The sequence below is a fragment of the Artemia franciscana genome, chromosome 7, assembly GCF_032884065.1.
Source record: "Artemia franciscana chromosome 7, ASM3288406v1, whole genome shotgun sequence".
Taxonomy (NCBI): Eukaryota; Metazoa; Arthropoda; class Branchiopoda; order Anostraca; family Artemiidae; genus Artemia; species Artemia franciscana.
The window spans coordinates 51,649,481-51,667,491 of record NC_088869.1 but is presented as its reverse complement, the minus strand read 5'-3'; the positions used below and the strand labels follow the sequence as shown (position 1 = coordinate 51,667,491).

At 36.8% G+C, this 18,011-nt stretch overlaps 1 protein-coding gene across 11 annotated transcripts in view; it reads left to right on the top strand.

Annotated features, from left to right (window-relative positions):
* LOC136029437 (rho guanine nucleotide exchange factor 11-like) overlaps window positions 1–18,011 on the top strand; it is a 349,966-nt gene that overhangs the window by 159,124 nt on the left and 172,831 nt on the right. For all 11 annotated transcript variants that reach the window (XM_065707834.1, XM_065707833.1, XM_065707831.1 and 8 more), the window contains one exon: window positions 11,877–12,027. In XM_065707834.1, coding sequence (XP_065563906.1) covers window positions 11,877–12,027 — 151 coding nt within the window. The remainder of the gene's footprint in view (window positions 1–11,876; window positions 12,028–18,011) is intronic.

Sequence of the window (18,011 nt, the reverse complement as noted above, 5' to 3'; positions counted from 1 at the left end):
TTACATGGGTGTACTTTGTGTATGTCAGTTTATCATACTACAAAAACCGGATCTGATAAGAATAAGTATGAGCTATACATACTGGAATTTAGTTTTGTTCAATGTTATCGTATGCGATAACATTAAAAGTCATAGAAAGTATAAAAGTCAGGTAATTAATATTGGAGAAAATGACTAATCTTGAAAAATAATTAAGCTTTAGTCAACAACTCCAAATCCACTTCTGGTTGTTGAACTACATTTTTAACAGAGCAAATTGATCTCTTCGTGTTCGCCAGAGACAGGATGCTAGGCATGGACGTTGAATTCGATGGAAAATAAGTGTACTCATTCCTCCCCCCCCCCATTATTTCAATTCATCATGTATAACTTTTTGATACAGTTTAAATGAAAGAAAAATAACCTTGAAAGATATGTGGAAAAGTGTAAACAAATACTATCAAAATTAATCAATACAAAAGACTGACAAATTACATGGATATTATTGGAAAAATTTGGATAAGATAATAAAAATGGTCAGGCTTTCTTAGGTTTTGAATCCTTCCCTGCTTATTCCTTAAAATAATATTCGTACAAAAAAAAAGTATCTTGTTTTGGTGTATTCCGCAAGGGTAATGCAGCTTAGTGTACCTAGGGCTTTTAACTCTTAAGAAAAGGTAAAAAAAAAGAGTGCGAGTAATTAATCCTATGCATATTAGACAAAGGATACAGTGCATGGAGGTGGAACCAGATTGAGTCTTCGACTCCCATTGACCTTTAGATTCCGCAAGTAAGCTGACGCTTTCTTTGTAGTTTTCATGTTATTGAGTTAATTATTTACCTCAATAATTTGAAGACTAAATAGAAAAATCAGCTGACTTGAATAATAAAAAAAAGGAAGAAACAACTGTGTGAATACAAATCGAGAGCTATGATTATTCCGAAAAAATGTAAAGAAAATGAATTGCCCATAAGTTTGAGCAGAAGAGTCTGGGAGCAAACCTTGAATGATTCCTTTAGTGATGAACAAGTGATAAGAATGAAATCAGGGAGCGAAAGGAGTCTTTGTAATTTTCGTCGGTTTGATGATAGTAGTTTCTGCTCGGAAAACTGTGAATCTTTGCCCAGTAGTCCAATATTAAATTCTGGCCCTCTACCTGGATCACCCAAAGTCAAAAGAGCTTCCAGTTTCCGAAGATTAATTCGTGTGCTTTCTTACTCTGGTAAGAGCCATCTTTCTATTTGCTGTCATATCAATTATAGTTGGCATGAAAGTAAAAGGCTGTTAACCAAACTGAACAGCGTTCTGGAAGAAGTTTTTTAGACAACAGTCTCGCATATAATTGTTCAGAAGTATAATCTGAGGTATTGCGTGTTAGAAAAAAAAAATTAATCTAGTAAATCAGATGGTGCTTGGCCGAAGTGTACCAAGAGTGACGTGGTTTGAAAGGGTGGAGTTTCGCAGACAAGGTGGCGTGGAGTGGGCACCCCTGGATATATTCTTGCTTCCAAAAAGAATGATCAGTTTTACAGAATATATGTAATATCTGTTTATTAAGCTTAATTTGCCAATAGACCATTCAAGCAATTAGTGCTTCAATAATAAAAAAAAAAAAAAAAAAAAAGAGAAAGACATCTTGCAATTTTAGTAATTTATGCATTAAAGTAGTATTTATGTTGATTTTTTCTTCAATCTACAAAGAGCGCAATGAAAAACATTTAAATTGTGCCACAGCGCATTTCTATATTTTATTTTGTGTCTTTGTGTGTCTTTACAATTATCTTGTGTTATAAGACAGGTGCACACACGTCAAGCCTTGGTAGGAAAGTTATAAAAGTGTTTTTTGGTGGGGGGAGGTGAGGAGAGGTCTGAAGGCTCGAAAGTACGGTCTTCCAGGCCGAGTTTCCCCGAGGGCACTTGAAACCAATGTCAGGGAAGAATCAAGCTTCTATATATGCATGTATTAATGTTGTTAGTCTTTATTATAGCAGTAAACGGTACTTTATGATATAGCGACCACACTCAAGAGGTGAAGTTGGGTTAATCCTAATGAAATATACCAAGTTATGATAAAAATATAATACTTTAATAACAAAATTTTAGAAAATACAGCTGAGGATTATGGAAAACAGGCCGCCCAGAACGCATTATGTTAATACCTAACCTTATCAGCTCTATATGTTAAACACTTAATTAAAACATGCCTGCATAGGCTAGTAGTTTATCTCACTTAGGCTAAGCTGATTATCTCCGAGCGAACACAGAAAATCGGTTTCATTACAGATCAAGAATAAATTGTAATCGCTATATCATACAACTACCCAGTAAATTATAACAGTTAACTTAGTCGGCTTCTTTTGGTTCCATAAACCAAACTATCGCTTAGTTACGGTTCTGGCCTCTCTTACACCCAGGATAAAAATCTTGATTAGCCTCCCCCTCCCCGCTCCTCTTTCCAAAAAAATTTCAGGCCAAATTTTAAGAAAAATTTCGTTTATTAATAATATTTGATCAACTGTGCCCTCGACTTTATTTTAATAAAAATGAAATTTCAAAAGATTACAAAATGATAATAACCGTCTCATTATTTATTTAAAAATTTAAACCCTTCTGTTCCCCCTAAAACCACCACTGATTTCGCTCAAAAATAAGAAAACTGAAAAAAAAACTAGCAGTAAATACACAAGCACGATAAATTAAAATAAATTTAAGCTTAATTTTCTTTTTCACAAATGTTCTAGCATAAGGGAATAAGTTCTGATCATCAATATCTTTTATAACAAAAACTCAAAAGTTTTGTTGCTGAGAGAAAATATTGGTGGGAAGATAGGAAAATTACGTTTAAGTGTACTTAAATCATATATTATGTTAAATGTCACTCGTGCTGTTAGGTAATTTTTAGTGACTTGTTTGTGAGGTTGAAAATGTTGAAAACTGATTTTTGAGTTCTAATTGTTCGGATTGCTCTTCAGATAAATCTTAGGTTGAATGCCTCCCCCGCGTAGACCCTTCCTTCATGGAAATATTGTGTGTTTTGTTGTAACATTCATAATAATAGATACAGCCAGAGCCATAGTCATGACCCATTTATTAACTCTACAGGTCTTAGCGTAACTGTAGTTAGGCAATCGAGAGAGGTTCAGAGGGAAGGGGGATGAAATATTGTTTTTAATGAACCAAGCAAAAATACTCCATACAAATATTGCAGTGTGACACGTACGTCATATTTCTTATGACAGGGATACCAATTCTGTAGGGTGCAGATTTGAAAATGAAATACAAACAATTGGAATTTAAAATGTATACGGTCAACTATAAAAATCTACCCGCGTGTGTATGCTTGAATGCCGAGAACTATCCCTTCCCCTGGTTACGCCAAGGAACGATAACTCTTGTGCGTACCTTGATTTAAACCCAATGGTGTTTGTTCAGTTTTTAATCAACTCTGATTACGGATTTTTGAAAGAAAAAAGTTCTTTCGTTTTCATCTACATTGATTCAGGGATGACTAAGCAACCCTGGCTCCGAATGGAATTCTGTCTTAACCGCATCGCTTTAAATTATTTTTCACGGCATAGCGGGTGTCCTACCTACATCCATGTCTATAGATTCGCTGGAGCACCTTGCAATCGAATCAGTTGTTTAGTCACTTTTAGTCAATATCGTGGTTAACACACCTGGTTGTACACTTCCTGGATACTTAAGTGGCCAAGTAGTTTTAACATAATCATTGGATGTTTTTTTCTTTTAATGCTTCTTGGTAAATGTGATTTGGCTGAAGATAATATTGACTTTTTATGTCTGTGGATTGACTTAAGAGTGTTATTGCTAAGCAGTTTTAAGGTCTCGGAAGAGCGCACGGCCGAGTAGAAAATCAATAGCTAAAAGTTCCCTTTAGAAGTTTCGTTCCTAAGAAGCAGATCAGGAATTGTGGGAGATCTCTTTAAGTAAACAGTTTAGCTCACCATATTTTGTTAAGTGATTTGTCGACTCGTATATTCTAATTTATCTTCTAAACACGAAAACTCGCTTTGAGTCTTTTATCAGTGCGTAAGATATGGCTAATTGAAGCACTTCCCGTTCGATGTTTTGTATTCAGTGTGATGTTTAACTTTCGGCAGTTCGTTGAGGAAAGTTTGCCAAGTTGCTAACAAATATGGTTCCTTATGCTTAAGTTGTCTGAATTTTTTCTATTGTTCAGTGTCCCATTTGATTTGTTGTTGATATGTTGAACAAAGCATGGGGATGCAGAGCTTAAAATCAAGGATTAAGAAGCGCATTAAGCGCAGTGATAGTGCCACAAAAGATGCTCAAGGAGAGTGGGATTTTGAAATTTTCAATCCTTGGGCAAATAATGGTAGAATACCTTCAGATGAATCGGATGGCTCACCACAACTTCAACTGAAACATTCTATTGTGACTAGTAAATCATCATTGCCACTCTCACCTCCTGCTCCCCCTGTGCCACCACGGGGAAGGCCTACCTCATGGGCACCTGCTGTTCCTCCTCATCAGAGCCCTGTAATTGAGCGCCAGCCTTGCGGTTTGAGGGCATTAGTGTCACCTCGATTGCGAAAAAAATATGACGTTTCCCAGAAATTGAATCCATCAACCTCTGAGCCAAAACTAAAAACCAGTTTGGAATCTAGAAAGCCACCAGCTCTCGAAACTGTGGAGGAGCCTTATGACGAGGATTATAGAAAATACTGGAAATTTTCACCTCGTGTTTCTTGTGTTGAAAGAAAAAATGTTCCTCAGTCTGCTAAATTTGAGTCTCCAAGACGAGAAAGAACGTTTGTTTGTATGCGTCAGCCCGTTGTCGAGCCCTGTTTATCACCTGATAAGCTAGACAAAACAAAGAGATCAACTTCGTCATTGAGATTGAACTCATTTAAAGAGCCCCAACCTCTCGGAAGTACGAAGAAAAAACCGTCGAAAACGCAGCTTCTCGAAAACATGGTTGATGATTTTTTCGGACAGAGACGTGGCTCTAGATTAAGTTTGAATAAAATTAGTGAACAACAGCCTAGAAAAGTCTCACCTCAGCCAGCTACCTTAGAATTGCCTTATTGTGTACCAGCATGGTCTCAATCCATACCTGAGACTCCACCACCTGTCCCACCACATGCACCCGGTGCTCTAGAACTTTGTAAGAAAACTTAGTCTTTCTTTTTCTTGTTCCTTTTATAAATTCCAATGCTACCTAGCTACTTTTTTATGTTACATAGGCGTATGAAACTTTCAGAAGTGCCTTTTTTTACCCAAAATTACACATAGCCTATGAAAGATTTTTCTAGCTCCATGTTCACTACTTTCTTACCTCTTGAAAGTACAAAGGACTTGCTTAGGACCCATCATAAGTCTATTTACCGTCATTTTCTAACACTTAAAATCGTAATTTCGAACATTTTCTCTTGACTGTTTCTAACTTAAATTTTTTTAGGAGAGTAGAAAATTTTCGTCAGTGTTGCCATGTTAAAACTAATTAGTTAAATTTGACAACGCTTTTGCTTGTTAAAAATTCAAACACAAACTGTCAGTTGATTCCCAAATACAACTGAATCTTTTCAAAAGGAAGTCACGTCTCCTGGTCTGTTTGGTCCCATTTATTTTTGTTGGGTTTTAAGCCCTTTCTTTCGGCTTTTTTTTTACATTTTTTTTATGCGGGCTACTATCAAAAACATCATAACTGCATATATAGGTCCTTTTAATTAAAATCGATTTTCCGAACTTTTTGTGATGTGAACTGTTTACACTTACTTAATTCAAACAATCAAAATATCATAGTTACTGTCTTAATGTCTTGAAATACCCTATAAAATCACATTCTAAACAACGAAACACAAGAATACGTGGCAAAAAGTCAAAGCAATTATGTTAATAATTAAAATAGCTCCATGTAGAACACTGTTGGTAGGTCCAATGGTTGTATCCTAGGGGGTGGCAGCGGATAGGGACCTTATCACTAATAATTAATTTGAAAACTTGGTGGTTCCAAAAATGAATAAAATTAAGAAGATTTTATTTTCCATCATATTTTGTTTTTCATTTTTTACTTTTGCTCTTATTTGTCAAGGCTTGAGAAAAGAGACTTGTAATTATAGTTGTTTTTAAACAAAATAAGCTTTTATTAACAAGAGCTAAGAGCTCGTATGGTACTTGTAACGAGGACGGAAGAGCCAAGAGCTCATATGGAATGAGCTCTTGCAAAATTCTAAGAATCAACATATTGATTTAAAAGGAAAATCAGAGGTTTAAAGCCGATCGGGATTTAAAATAAGAGCTCTGAGACACAAGGTCCTTCTAAATATCAAAATTCATTAAGATCCGATCCCCCACTCGTAAGTAAAAATACCTCATTTTTTCAAATTTTTCCTCTCCTTGCACACCCCTGATGGTCAAATCGTGGAAAACAACTTTATCAAGTCAATTTGTGCAGGTCCCTGACATGCCTACCAATTTTCATCGTCCTAGAACATCCGGAAGCACCAAACTCGCCAAAGCACTGACCCCCTCCTAACTCCCCCAAAGAGAGCGGATCCAGTCTGGTCACGTCAATCACGCATCTACGACATTTGCTTATTCTACCCACCAAGTTTCATTCCGATATCTCCACTCTAAGCGTTTTCCAAGATATCTGGTTTCCCCCTCCAACCTTCCCCTCCTCAATGTCACCAAATATGACCGGAATTTAAAATAAGAGCTCTGAGACATGATTTCCTTCTAAATATCAAATTTCGCTAAGATCTGGTCACCTGATCTTAATTTAAAGTACCTCAATTTTTCTAATTTTTCCAAATTCTCAAAGAGAGCGGATCCGTTCCAAATATGTCAATGACGTATCTAGAACTTTTGCTTATTCTTCCCATCCAGTTTCATCCCAATCTCCACTCTAAGTGTTTTCCAAGATATCCGGTTTCCAAGATCTCTGTTTCCCCCTTCCAACCCCTTATGTCCCTGGATCCGATTCGAATTGAAAATAGAGTATATGAGAAATAAGATGTTTCTATCCATCAAGTTTCATTAAGATCCGATCACCCGATCGTAAGATAAATAAACCTCAATTTTTACGTTGTCCAAGATTTCCAGTTTCTCCCACCAACTCCCCCCAATGTCACCGGATCTGGCCGTGATTTAAAATAAGAATTCTGAAGCAGAAGATCCTTCTAAAATCAAATTTCATTGAGAATTGATCACACATTCGTAAGTCACAAATGCCTCATATTTTCTAATTTTTCTTAGTACCCCCCCCCCCCCCCAACTCCCCCAAAAGAGAGTGGATCCGGTCGAGAATTAAAAGAAGAGATCTGAGTTACGAGGTCCTTCCAAATATGAAATTTCATTAAGATCCGATTACTCCTTCGTAGGTTAAAAATACCTAATTTTTTCTTCTTTTTCATAATTAGCCCTCCCCCAACTCCCCCAAAGAGGGCGGATCCGTTTCGGTTATGTCAATCACGTATCTAGTTTTTCCACCAAGTTTCATCCCGATCCCTCCACTCTAAGCGTTTTCCAAGATTTTAGGTTTCCCCTCCAACTCCCCCTATTGTCACCGGATCCGTTCAGAATTTAAAATAAGAGCTCTGTGACACGATATCCTTCTAAATATCAAATTTCATTAAGATACGATCACTTGTTCGTAAGTTAAAAATCCCTCATTTTTTCTAATTTTTCCGAATGGATGAATCAGGGAAACGATTATTTCTAATTTAATCTGGTCTGATCCCTGATACGCATTCCAAATTTCATCGATCTAGCTTATCTGGGAAGTCCCTAAACTAGCAAAACCGGGACAGACAGACCGACAGAATTTGTGATTGCTTTATGTCACTTGGTTATACCAAGTGCCATAAAAACCAACTTATATTTTCACTAATGATGAAAAACGTCTAAACACAATTTTTTGTTTCTATTTTGTTATACAATTGAAAGAGTTGTTATTACAATTGAACGAACAACTTCTATCAGTTGCTTCTATGAGCATATATGATTTCCGGTATCTATTTTGATTTCCGGTATCTAAATACATGCAGCGTTCTTGTATGTAACCTTCCCCTTCCTTAAATCAAACTTTTAGGAACAGTTGATACGCCCCCCCCCACCACTCAGTAAAAGTTCCAATTCAAATCCTCAAGCTATTCCTGAGATATTGCAAGTTTTTTTGAAACGGGAAAACATAGTGCCTTTGGCACTATAAGGCATGCAGACCGTTTCCACAGTACACCCTTGGGAAAAACCGGGAATCTTGGGTTAGTTTACGGTTTCTAATAGCTCCTGGTTGATTTAACAACCAAAACCAAAGATGGGCACCCTTTTGAAAGCCATTGCTCCTGGGTCCTGGGGGAGGAGAAGCTTTCGATCTGGGAGGCATACTCATTAAACTTTCGACACTTCTGTACATATTAAATATTTCATAATTTTGATCTGATAGTATGGGTTTCGGGGAGGGGGCAAGGTAACTTAAATGGATGTGAGAAGAAGGCAAGGCTGTCCCTTTCATTCGCTTTCGCCCCTCAAAAGGGGTCTTTGAACTTTCAGTTTCAAAGGAACTGAGCCCCTCTTATGTTTATACTACCATTCCTTCTTTACGAGGTGATCAGATGCATTAGTTTCATGAATCTTTTTTGTTCCCTTTTTTTTGGAGGAACCGACACTATTTTTGTTTTTCTGCTACACTGGAATTCCTTTGGCCAAGTAATTAAACATTTAAGTTATAACCGGACCGGATTCGATCTCTTTGGTGGAGTGGGGAGGGGGAGGGGGGTGGTAATACGGAAAAATTAGAAAAAAATGAGGTATTTGTAACTTACGAACAGGTGATTAGATCTTAGTGAAATTTGATATTTAGAGAGATCTTGTGCTTCAGAACTCTTCTTTATGTGCTTTAGATGTCTCAGATGCTCTATTTTCAGTTCAAATCGGATCCGGGGACACAGAGGGCTGGAGGGGGGAAACAGAAATCTTGGAAACCAGAAATCTTGGGAAACGCTTAGAGTGGGGAGATGGGATGAAACGTGATCGGGAAGAATAAGCACAAGTTATCGATATGTGATCGACATAATTGGAACGGATCCCTTCTCTTTGAGGGAGCTGGGGGTTGTTAATTTGGAAAAATTAGAAAAATTGAGATATTTTTAACTTAAGAACGGGTAACCGGATCTTAATGAAATTTGATATTTAGAAGGAACTCATGTCTTAAAGCTCTTATTTCAAATCCCTACCAGATCTGTTGATATTGGGGGAGTTCGAAGGGGAAACCAGAAATCGCGGGGAACGCTTAGAGTGGAGAGATCGGGATGAAACTTGGCGTGTAGAATAAGCAAATGTCGTAGATACGTGATTGACGTATTCGAACTGGATCCGCTCTCGCTGGGGGAGTTGGGAGGGTGGGGTTCAGTGCTTTGGCGAGTTTGGTGCTTCTGGACGTGCTAGGACGATGAAAATTGGTAGGCGTTTCAGGAAGCTGCACAAATTGACTTGATAAAGTCATTTTCCCCTATTCGACCATCTGGGGGGGTTGAAGGGAGAGGAAAATTTAGAAAAATTAAGTTATTTAACTTACGAGTGGGTGATCGGATCTAAATGAATTTTGATATTTAGAAGGACCTCGTGACTCGGAGCTCTTATTTTAAATCCGGATTGGCATTAAGCCTCTGATTTTCCTGTTAAATCAATCTATTGATTCTTAGAATTTTGCTAGAGCTCATACCATATGAATTCTTGGCTCTTCCGACCTCGTCACAAGTGCCATATGAGCTCTTAGCTCTTGTTTTTTCAGTATACGTTTTTGGATTTTTACACCCTTAGTCCATTATTTAGTTAATCTGCATCAGTTCCTACGATTAGAACCTGGTTAATTTAGCTTATTTTTTAATACAGACGAAAATTTTTAACAAATTAATTAAGCAGCTAAAACTTCGAAACCACCATCAATGCGTTCAAGTTCCCACATAATTTGTGGAGCAAAACCCGCATTGTCATTAAATACCACAAGAAAAAAGGGTCATTGGCTCTGAAATGGAACAATGATCAATGAACAGGGGAAAAAAGAATTGTAAATTCAACGAGTGAATAATCACTGCTTTATTACAACAATGGAATTTTGAGTGATATTATCAAAGGGTTGCATGCTTATGTGCTATTGGATTGGTTAAAAATATCCTTAGGCAGTTCGTTTTAGCCTACTGAGTCTTCTTCCTAGACGACTGAGGAAATTCTGAATTGCAATTGAACTGAATGTGAATTAATGAGCATAGGGTTGACTTCCAACTTTATCTTCCTGATATAGACCAGACTTCACCAATCGATACTGTAGTTTTGATGCTCATATATGCTGCATCCTAGTCAGAACTGTAAGATGTTTAGATGACTTGCTTTGTTTGGATGGTGAAAAGAGCCTAGCCCTGTGATATTTAGACGAAAAGAAAACAACGTATTTGTTTTCATGTATTTTCTTAGAACTTAATATTTTCGTGCATCATTCCAGCAACCTTACCTTAAAACATGGGGTGGGTATTCTTCTTTCGAAGATTGTTCTGGAATTTTTGTACAATTTATTAAAAAAATACCAAAATGTTTGATAATCAGTATCCTTAAACCTAAGCATGTTCTCTATTTAGAGTTTGTTCTTTTCCAGGTAGAATTGTTAGTTGAGATATTTGTGTTCTCTTCCATGAGAATAATTATTGGGTGAACCAATGTTGTCAGTATTTTTTTCCATAAGATTGATAAAACATAACCGAAGTATCTCTATATATACGTCCTGTCAATTGAGGAATACCCTTTTCTTAGTATTTTCATTGAAAAACAGACTTCTGTGTATTTTCACGGTAAAATTAAAAAAAAACCTCAAATTTTAAATGATCCCCCCCTCTAATTTTAGTTGATTTTCACCTCTGTCCACATATCTAGATTATCGAAACATGTCATTTCATTTTTACTTGTTATCTGTATTTGCTTATAGTTTAGATTTGTTTTTCTTTTATGAGACGTCATTAAAGTTTAAGAACTGTTATATTTGCTTTTTGACAGTGTGGAACCAAATTATTTACTTGGCGCCAGAAGGAGTGCCAGTAAACAAAATTGTCTGCTTTTTAGAAAGAGTGAAAGAGAAAAAAAACCATTAGTTACGCTTGATTGTTAATTGTTTCTTGTGATATGATTAAATGTGCCAATTCCATTATTATGTTCAATTGGAGGAGTGAACTAGATAGTTTTGCCACCTTGTATGCTGTGAAAAAAGGAGCAAAAATAAACCCTGTATTCTTTCAAAAAGAAAACTACATGATAACCAGTGGCTGAGTTTGCTATATTGTACTCCCTGGTTCCAACGTTGTTGCAACACCATGTCTTCATACTTTTTAAATTGTGGGCCCAGGTACACCTCGACCCCTTCCCCTTTTTATTATTAGATTGATGGTTCGTATCTTCTTTTTAATAAAAACAAATTACTATTTTGTTCAATTTTCGGATTCGTCATTTTGTTTCTGTAAAATATAATTTTGTTTTAGGGATCTCTAATTCGGATCGCCACGGTGAGGGATTTTTTCAGTTGAGTGCTGGGGTGTTTAATGACAGGGGGTTGGGTCTATTACGTCCTCTCTAGAAAAATTTAAAATAATGCCCAAGAACGCACTTCTTCCATTCTCTGTCCCGATTCTAAGGGTTGAATATTTTTAGTTTTATCTTATAGAAGCTCAAAACATGCTTGAAATAGAAGATGTATATTTCTTTCTTTATTTTTTTTTTATCTGGTGCTTAAAGTCCCCGGACAATGTTTGTTTTTCTTAAGTGAATTACAAACATTTGTTGACAATCAAATTTTTCAAGGCGGCAAAAAAAATTATGTTGGTTCTTGCTTAATTTTCTATTTTAAGTATTATATTTGCTTTTTTAGGCGAACGATCCGGATCGGTTCAACCCAGTTCCCTAATCAATGGAAAGTCGGAGCAAATTAAGTTGAAACGGGATGGTTCGTTTAAAGACTCTGAAAGACCCGAAGTCCTGTCGTCCTCTCATGCTCCACTCCCTGAAAATCAAGATGAACCGTAAGTTTTTGTTATATAGTACATTTGAGATCTTAGTATGGTTTTAATGGTCGCGAATCATGTTTTCCGCTACATTCTCCCCATCTTAAGTATCCAGAAGAGAACTGTCAATATGACACTAATATACAGCAATACTTGTCCTGATTCTCATTGAGCTAGAGGTAAAATAGAGAATACCTGACATTCAAGCTTTCAAAATAAAAGATGCACATCCTTACGTGTTGTTATTGCTGATCTATAGAAATGCAAGCGGGCAAAATGTCATGAGAGGGAAGCTTTATAAGAGGTGCTAGCTGGTGCTGGTTAAGAACTCCTCAGAAAAATGCTTCAAACTCGTTTCAAGCTTTCCCCTCAACTATTAAAAAATTGTTCTAGCAGGATTTTAGACCCTTGGAGCAGGGTTTTTAGGATTTAAGACAAGGTTTTTGAATATCTTAAAGTGACCGAAACCCTACCTTTAGTGTTAAACAAAAGAGTGCAGATTGGACGGTCTTGCACATATCTCTTCAATTGCAGACCTTATGGTAGATACTGATGATCTTTAGCACCTTTGACTAGAAATCGAATCATATCAGCATATGAGATGGATTAAAGAGTTCGTGCAATTTTATGTATTCAGAGTCTAGCAAGGCTTATCTTTTCGATTCTGTCATTTGGTTTCTCACTCTTTTCTGTAGCAATAAATAGGCTTGGTAATAAGCTTACATACAGATGTTCTTAGAGAATTTGACTCTTTGATAGTAATAGACTGGGTTGCTAGTAATTTGTTCAACTTCTGGAAGCTTTAGGTTGATGCCCCCCTCCTAAACCAAAATCCTAAATACCCCTTGATTGGACGGGTCGATGTACAGCAGTTTCCTAGCAGAAAAATCATATTGCTTTTATGGATCGTCTCCCTTTGAACGTTTTATTGGTGTTACTTCACTGAATTTTTTTTTTTGGTCCAAACCAAGTTGTTACTAAATTAAATAAAAAATCTGAATCCAAGTCAAAACGTTATTTATACATTGCGCATTGTTGCATACCCTTTGGGCAGATCGAAGGGTTTGCCTTAGGAGGAAATGGGTCGAAGCGAGGGAAAAGTATCTTTTCCGACCATTTGTCCGTGGAGGGAGGGGGCTAGGAAAGGCCATGGGGAACAGATCCCTGTGTTTTTACTCATCTCTGAGAAGGCATTATTCTATTTTTGGTATTTTACCCTCTTTAGAATTTAAAAAATCGTTTTAAAAGCTGACTTTTGTAAGCCAATGTGTCTTTAAATCTTGAAAAGGTAATCTGAGTGGTTAATCTACCTCATTTTTTAATAGAAAAGTCGTATTCGTTTTATGGATGATCCTCTCAGGAACATTTGATTGACGTGACTTCACTGCAAAATATATTTCGTCTGTCTAAGCATAGTGGCTAATAAATGTCAGTCTGCGCCTAATTCAAAAAGGTTTCTATTTTGCGCATGTGATTTCACGTAGGCCTGACCCTTCAAGGAGGTCAGGGAGTTTTTCTTAGGAAGGGTTGGGTGAGTGGGGCTTTAAGAAAACTGAAAAGTGCATCATTAGGTCACTTGTTTCATTTCCAGTAAGTGGGGGGGGGAGCTGAAAGAATCCTATATGGTATGTTTCTCTAGATACCTTTACCCCTTATTGTTTACAGGTTTGATCCTAATCTTTGTTCTTGACCTAATCATCCATCCTTTCAGTAAATAGTACTACTTTTTTTCATTTGTTCTCTTGATCTTTTTTTTACATTTGAAATAGCATTGAAAAATTGGCTTTGATAAGCTAGGTCTTACTCAATTCTTTGTTTGTTCTGTCAACATCTCTTCGACAGTAGTTTCTATTTACCATGTTGCGCTTAAGTAAATCTGAGAGGAAATAAAGCAAGAAAAATAAACAGAGCAAAATAAATAGCAGACTTACATTTCTAGTATCGAATGGCACTTTGTAGAATGTGTTAACGCCCACTGATTTAAGTATTTCATTGAAAAGGCACTAACTTTAGATTCCTGATTGTAAATTATGTTAGAAATAGCTTATTATAAAAAATAGCGGCGTTTAGCTAAACAATTAATTTAAGGTTTTATTCTATACCTTTCGTTCTCAATTTAACTGGTATGGTTCCAAAATCAACAATGTACTATCCAATGTAGTCTCATTCTCCTTTAAATCAGCTGCCGAATGTAATCATCCCCATGTTTTTTATTAGTTCTGAACACAATTTCCAGATATTACGTTAAATGAAATAAGTCCCTCTACCCAGAGATTTAGTTCTATGCGATATAAATTTGGTTCAAATTTGGTTCGGAAAAATACAGCTTATGCTCTGATTTAAATTGGAAGAATGGAAGACTAGAAAAAAGAGAAGAAATTAGAAGCTGCTAGTTTTATGAACAGATAGTCTTGGCGACTGTGAGACTTTCCACAGCGCTTTTGCTTGAATGACACAGAAGAATGCGTTCCTGTGAATAGGTTTCATCAGTCGGTATAACAGTTTCATTCGGGGAACAAGGCGTCTTAATATTTTTCAAGATACATACAAGTCCTAGATACATCATTGACATAACCGGGAACGGATCCGCTCTGTTTGGGGTAGTTGGGTCGGGGGGGGGGGGGTTAATTCGAAAAATTAGAGAAAATGAGGTATTTTTAACTTACGAACGGGTGATCGGATCTCAATGAAATTTGATGTTTAGAAGGATATCGTGTCTCAAAGCTCTTATTTTATATCCCGACCGGATCTGGTGACATTGGGGGGAGTTTGGGTGAGGGTGGGTACCTCAAATCATGGAAAACACTTAAAGTGGAGGGATCGGGATGAAACTTGGTGGGAAAAATAAGCAGAAGTCTTACATACGTGACTGACATAATTAGAACAGATCCGCTCTATTTTGGGAAATCGGGGGGGGGGGGTAATTCTGAAAAATTAGAAAAATTATGTAGTTTTTACTTACGAAAGAGTGATCGAATCTTCATGAAACTTCATATTTAGAAGGACCTCGTAACTTAGATCTCCTATTTTAAATCTCAACTGGATCAAGCGTCATTGGGGGAGGGGCAAATGGCGGGGGGTGACTGGAAATCTTAGAAAATACTTAAAGCGGAGAGATCAGGATGAAATTAGATGAGAACAATAAAAACAAGTCTAAGATACGTGACTGATATAACCGGATCCGCTCTCTTTGGTGGAGTTGGGGGGATGGGGGTAATTCGGAAAAATGAGGTATTTGTAGCTTACGAACGGGTGATCAGATCTTAATGAAATTTGACATTTAAATGATCTTGTGCTTTAAAGCTCTTATTTTAAATTCCGACCATATCCTGTGACATTGGGGGGAGTTGGAGGGGGAAACCGGAATTCTTGGAAAACGTGAAAATTGGGGTATTTTTATTTTACGAATAGGTGAACGGATCTTAATTAAACTTGATATATAGAAGGATCTTATGTCTCAGATGCTCCATTTTTGATTCGAATTGGATCCAAGGACATAGGGGGTTGGAGGAGGGAAACATAAATCTTGGAAAACGCTTAGAGTGGAGAGATCGGATGAAACTTGATGGGAAGAATAAGCACTAGTTCTAGATACGTGATGGACATAATTGGAATGGATACGTTCTCTTTTGGAGGAGCTGGGGAGTGTTAATTTGGAAAAATTAGAAAAAATTAGGTATTTTTAACTTAAGAACGGGTGACCAGATCTTAACGAAATTTGATATTTAGAAGGAATCCATGTCTCAGAGCACTTATTTCATATCCCAACCAGATCTGTTGACATTGGGGGGAGTTGGAGGGGGAAATCGGAAATCTTGGAAAACGCTTAGAGTGGAGGAATCGGGATGAAGCTTGGTGGATAGAATAAGCAAATGTCGTAGATACGTGATTGACGTAACCGTACTGGATTCGCTCTCTTTGGGGGAGTTGGGGTTCATTGCCGTATGAGCTCTTAGCTCTTGTTATTAACAGTAAATCCAAAAATATATTGCATTTTGAATGATTTTGGCTTGTAATAGTTTTCATTTCGTTCTTCACAGTCATTAAACTGTTGTGGTGCGGTATCTTTGACCGTTATAGACTCATTATAGATTATAGACTGTCATACAAGCTTAGCCAAGCTTACCTTCCATTTCGTCTTTAGAGAGGCGAAAATATAAAAAGGGGTTGCCCAATTTTTGTTGGCGCCACCTCCCTGCTAAGCATAAATTCTGTATTCACCCCTGTCTTTATTGGTGTAGGGTGTAGTATTATAGCTTGATCATTAGTCCCTCACTTCAGCTCCAAAACTTCTGTTCACTAATGAGGAAGGAGCTGAAGTGGAAAGATAACTTTTGTGGTGTCTTTACAGCGTCACGGAGTTTTAAGTGCACTTTTTGGCTATGAAGTCGAAATCTTTTACAAGCTATTAACCTTTGTTCGGCAGGATCATAGTAGAATTTCCTTTTATTTTCTAAGTTCTTTTTCTCCTCTATTTTGTTTGTTATAATGACAGGTGTATTGGTCGAGGACGATAGTTTCCTTGAGTGTTCGTTTTAGGGAAACAAAAGCTGCTGGATATTGATTCCTTAGAAAGATATTCTCAGTGAAAATAGAAATGAATGCAATTGAGAAATTGACATAGCTCTGTGGCTTCTTATTGAGATGGATAAGATTTAATGTTTTCTTTTTTTGATTGTGAACAATTGATTGTTAAAATGAACGTTTTCGCAGAACTATTCAAAAATATTTAAGCTTAGATGAACTTTTGGTGCTAATATCATACAGCGAGGAGGAGACTGTTACTTGTCAAGGACTCTTCCCCTGTAAAATTGTAATTTAGTATCAAAATCCAATTATTTGTGCCTTCTATTCTAAGAGAAAGCTTTTCGTCGCTTACCCCATATTAAGGAATAGACATGCTCACTTCTATGCATGACTTCTTTTGTAAAAACTGAGATTCAAAGTCCATCTCGCTAAACTCAATACGATCTACTTATTAATTCAGCCTATTTTTCAATGTTTTATTTGATTAGATTAAAAATCTAGAAGTTTATTTTTTTTCTAGGATGCATTATATCTCCTTGTCTCATCGGCCAAAATAGCTAAAAATTTTGTTTTTTGGCGCCGCAATTGCCTTTGCCGCTTCTATAATTAATTGTCTATAAACAACCTTTATCAAATAATTCTGGGTGAAGAATTGAAAGTAAGGAGCGACTCCTGCTAATTCTAACTGAAACTCTAAAAGAAGGAGTTTCTGATAACAATGTCAAAAGATTCGTCTTTTAATGGCGATTCGGAGTATGTAAAATTCACTAAATTTAAGCTACACATCAGAAGTTACAAGGATGGGCCCCATTTTCGAGAAAGAAGAAACACGCTTCAAAAAAGCTGAGCGATCTTGATGCAAATTCCACCAAACTATCCAGCGTACAAGAGAAAACCTATTGCAGAGTTTTCAAGTTGCTGTAAAAAAAAAAGAACTTTTGTAATTTTTTCCCGAGACGAAAAATCGCACATACAAAAAAACTCACAAAACCACAATTATGCCCTAAAGAGGGAGCTTAAAAGCTATAGATGAAAAATCCTGAGATAGCCAATCGATTTAAAATTATCGATGTATCATAGGTCTATGTGAGCTTCCCAGTTTCAGAGGCACTAATGCCGCGTGGTGACACATTCAATCCTCAAGATGCACATAGTTTGTAGTAGTACAGAATAAATGGTTAGTATAGACATCTATTTTATAGCTTCATTTAACCGAGTTTGTTTGTTTGAGGTTTGATAACATCAATGTACTTACGTATTAGCTTTTAAGGAGGGGGACCTTAGATTTTTGTGTTGTCTATGAGGGGTATGCCTGAAGCTTCAGAAATGACATTTTTGTACCCTAATTTTCTAATTTGCCCTGTGCCTTCAGATGAATGTGTAAAGGTGTTTAAGGGGATGCTGGGAGGTAGAAAATAATCTCTAATCCCCCTTCATTCCTTGGAATAGTTTTGAATTTAGCCAGTAATATTGGT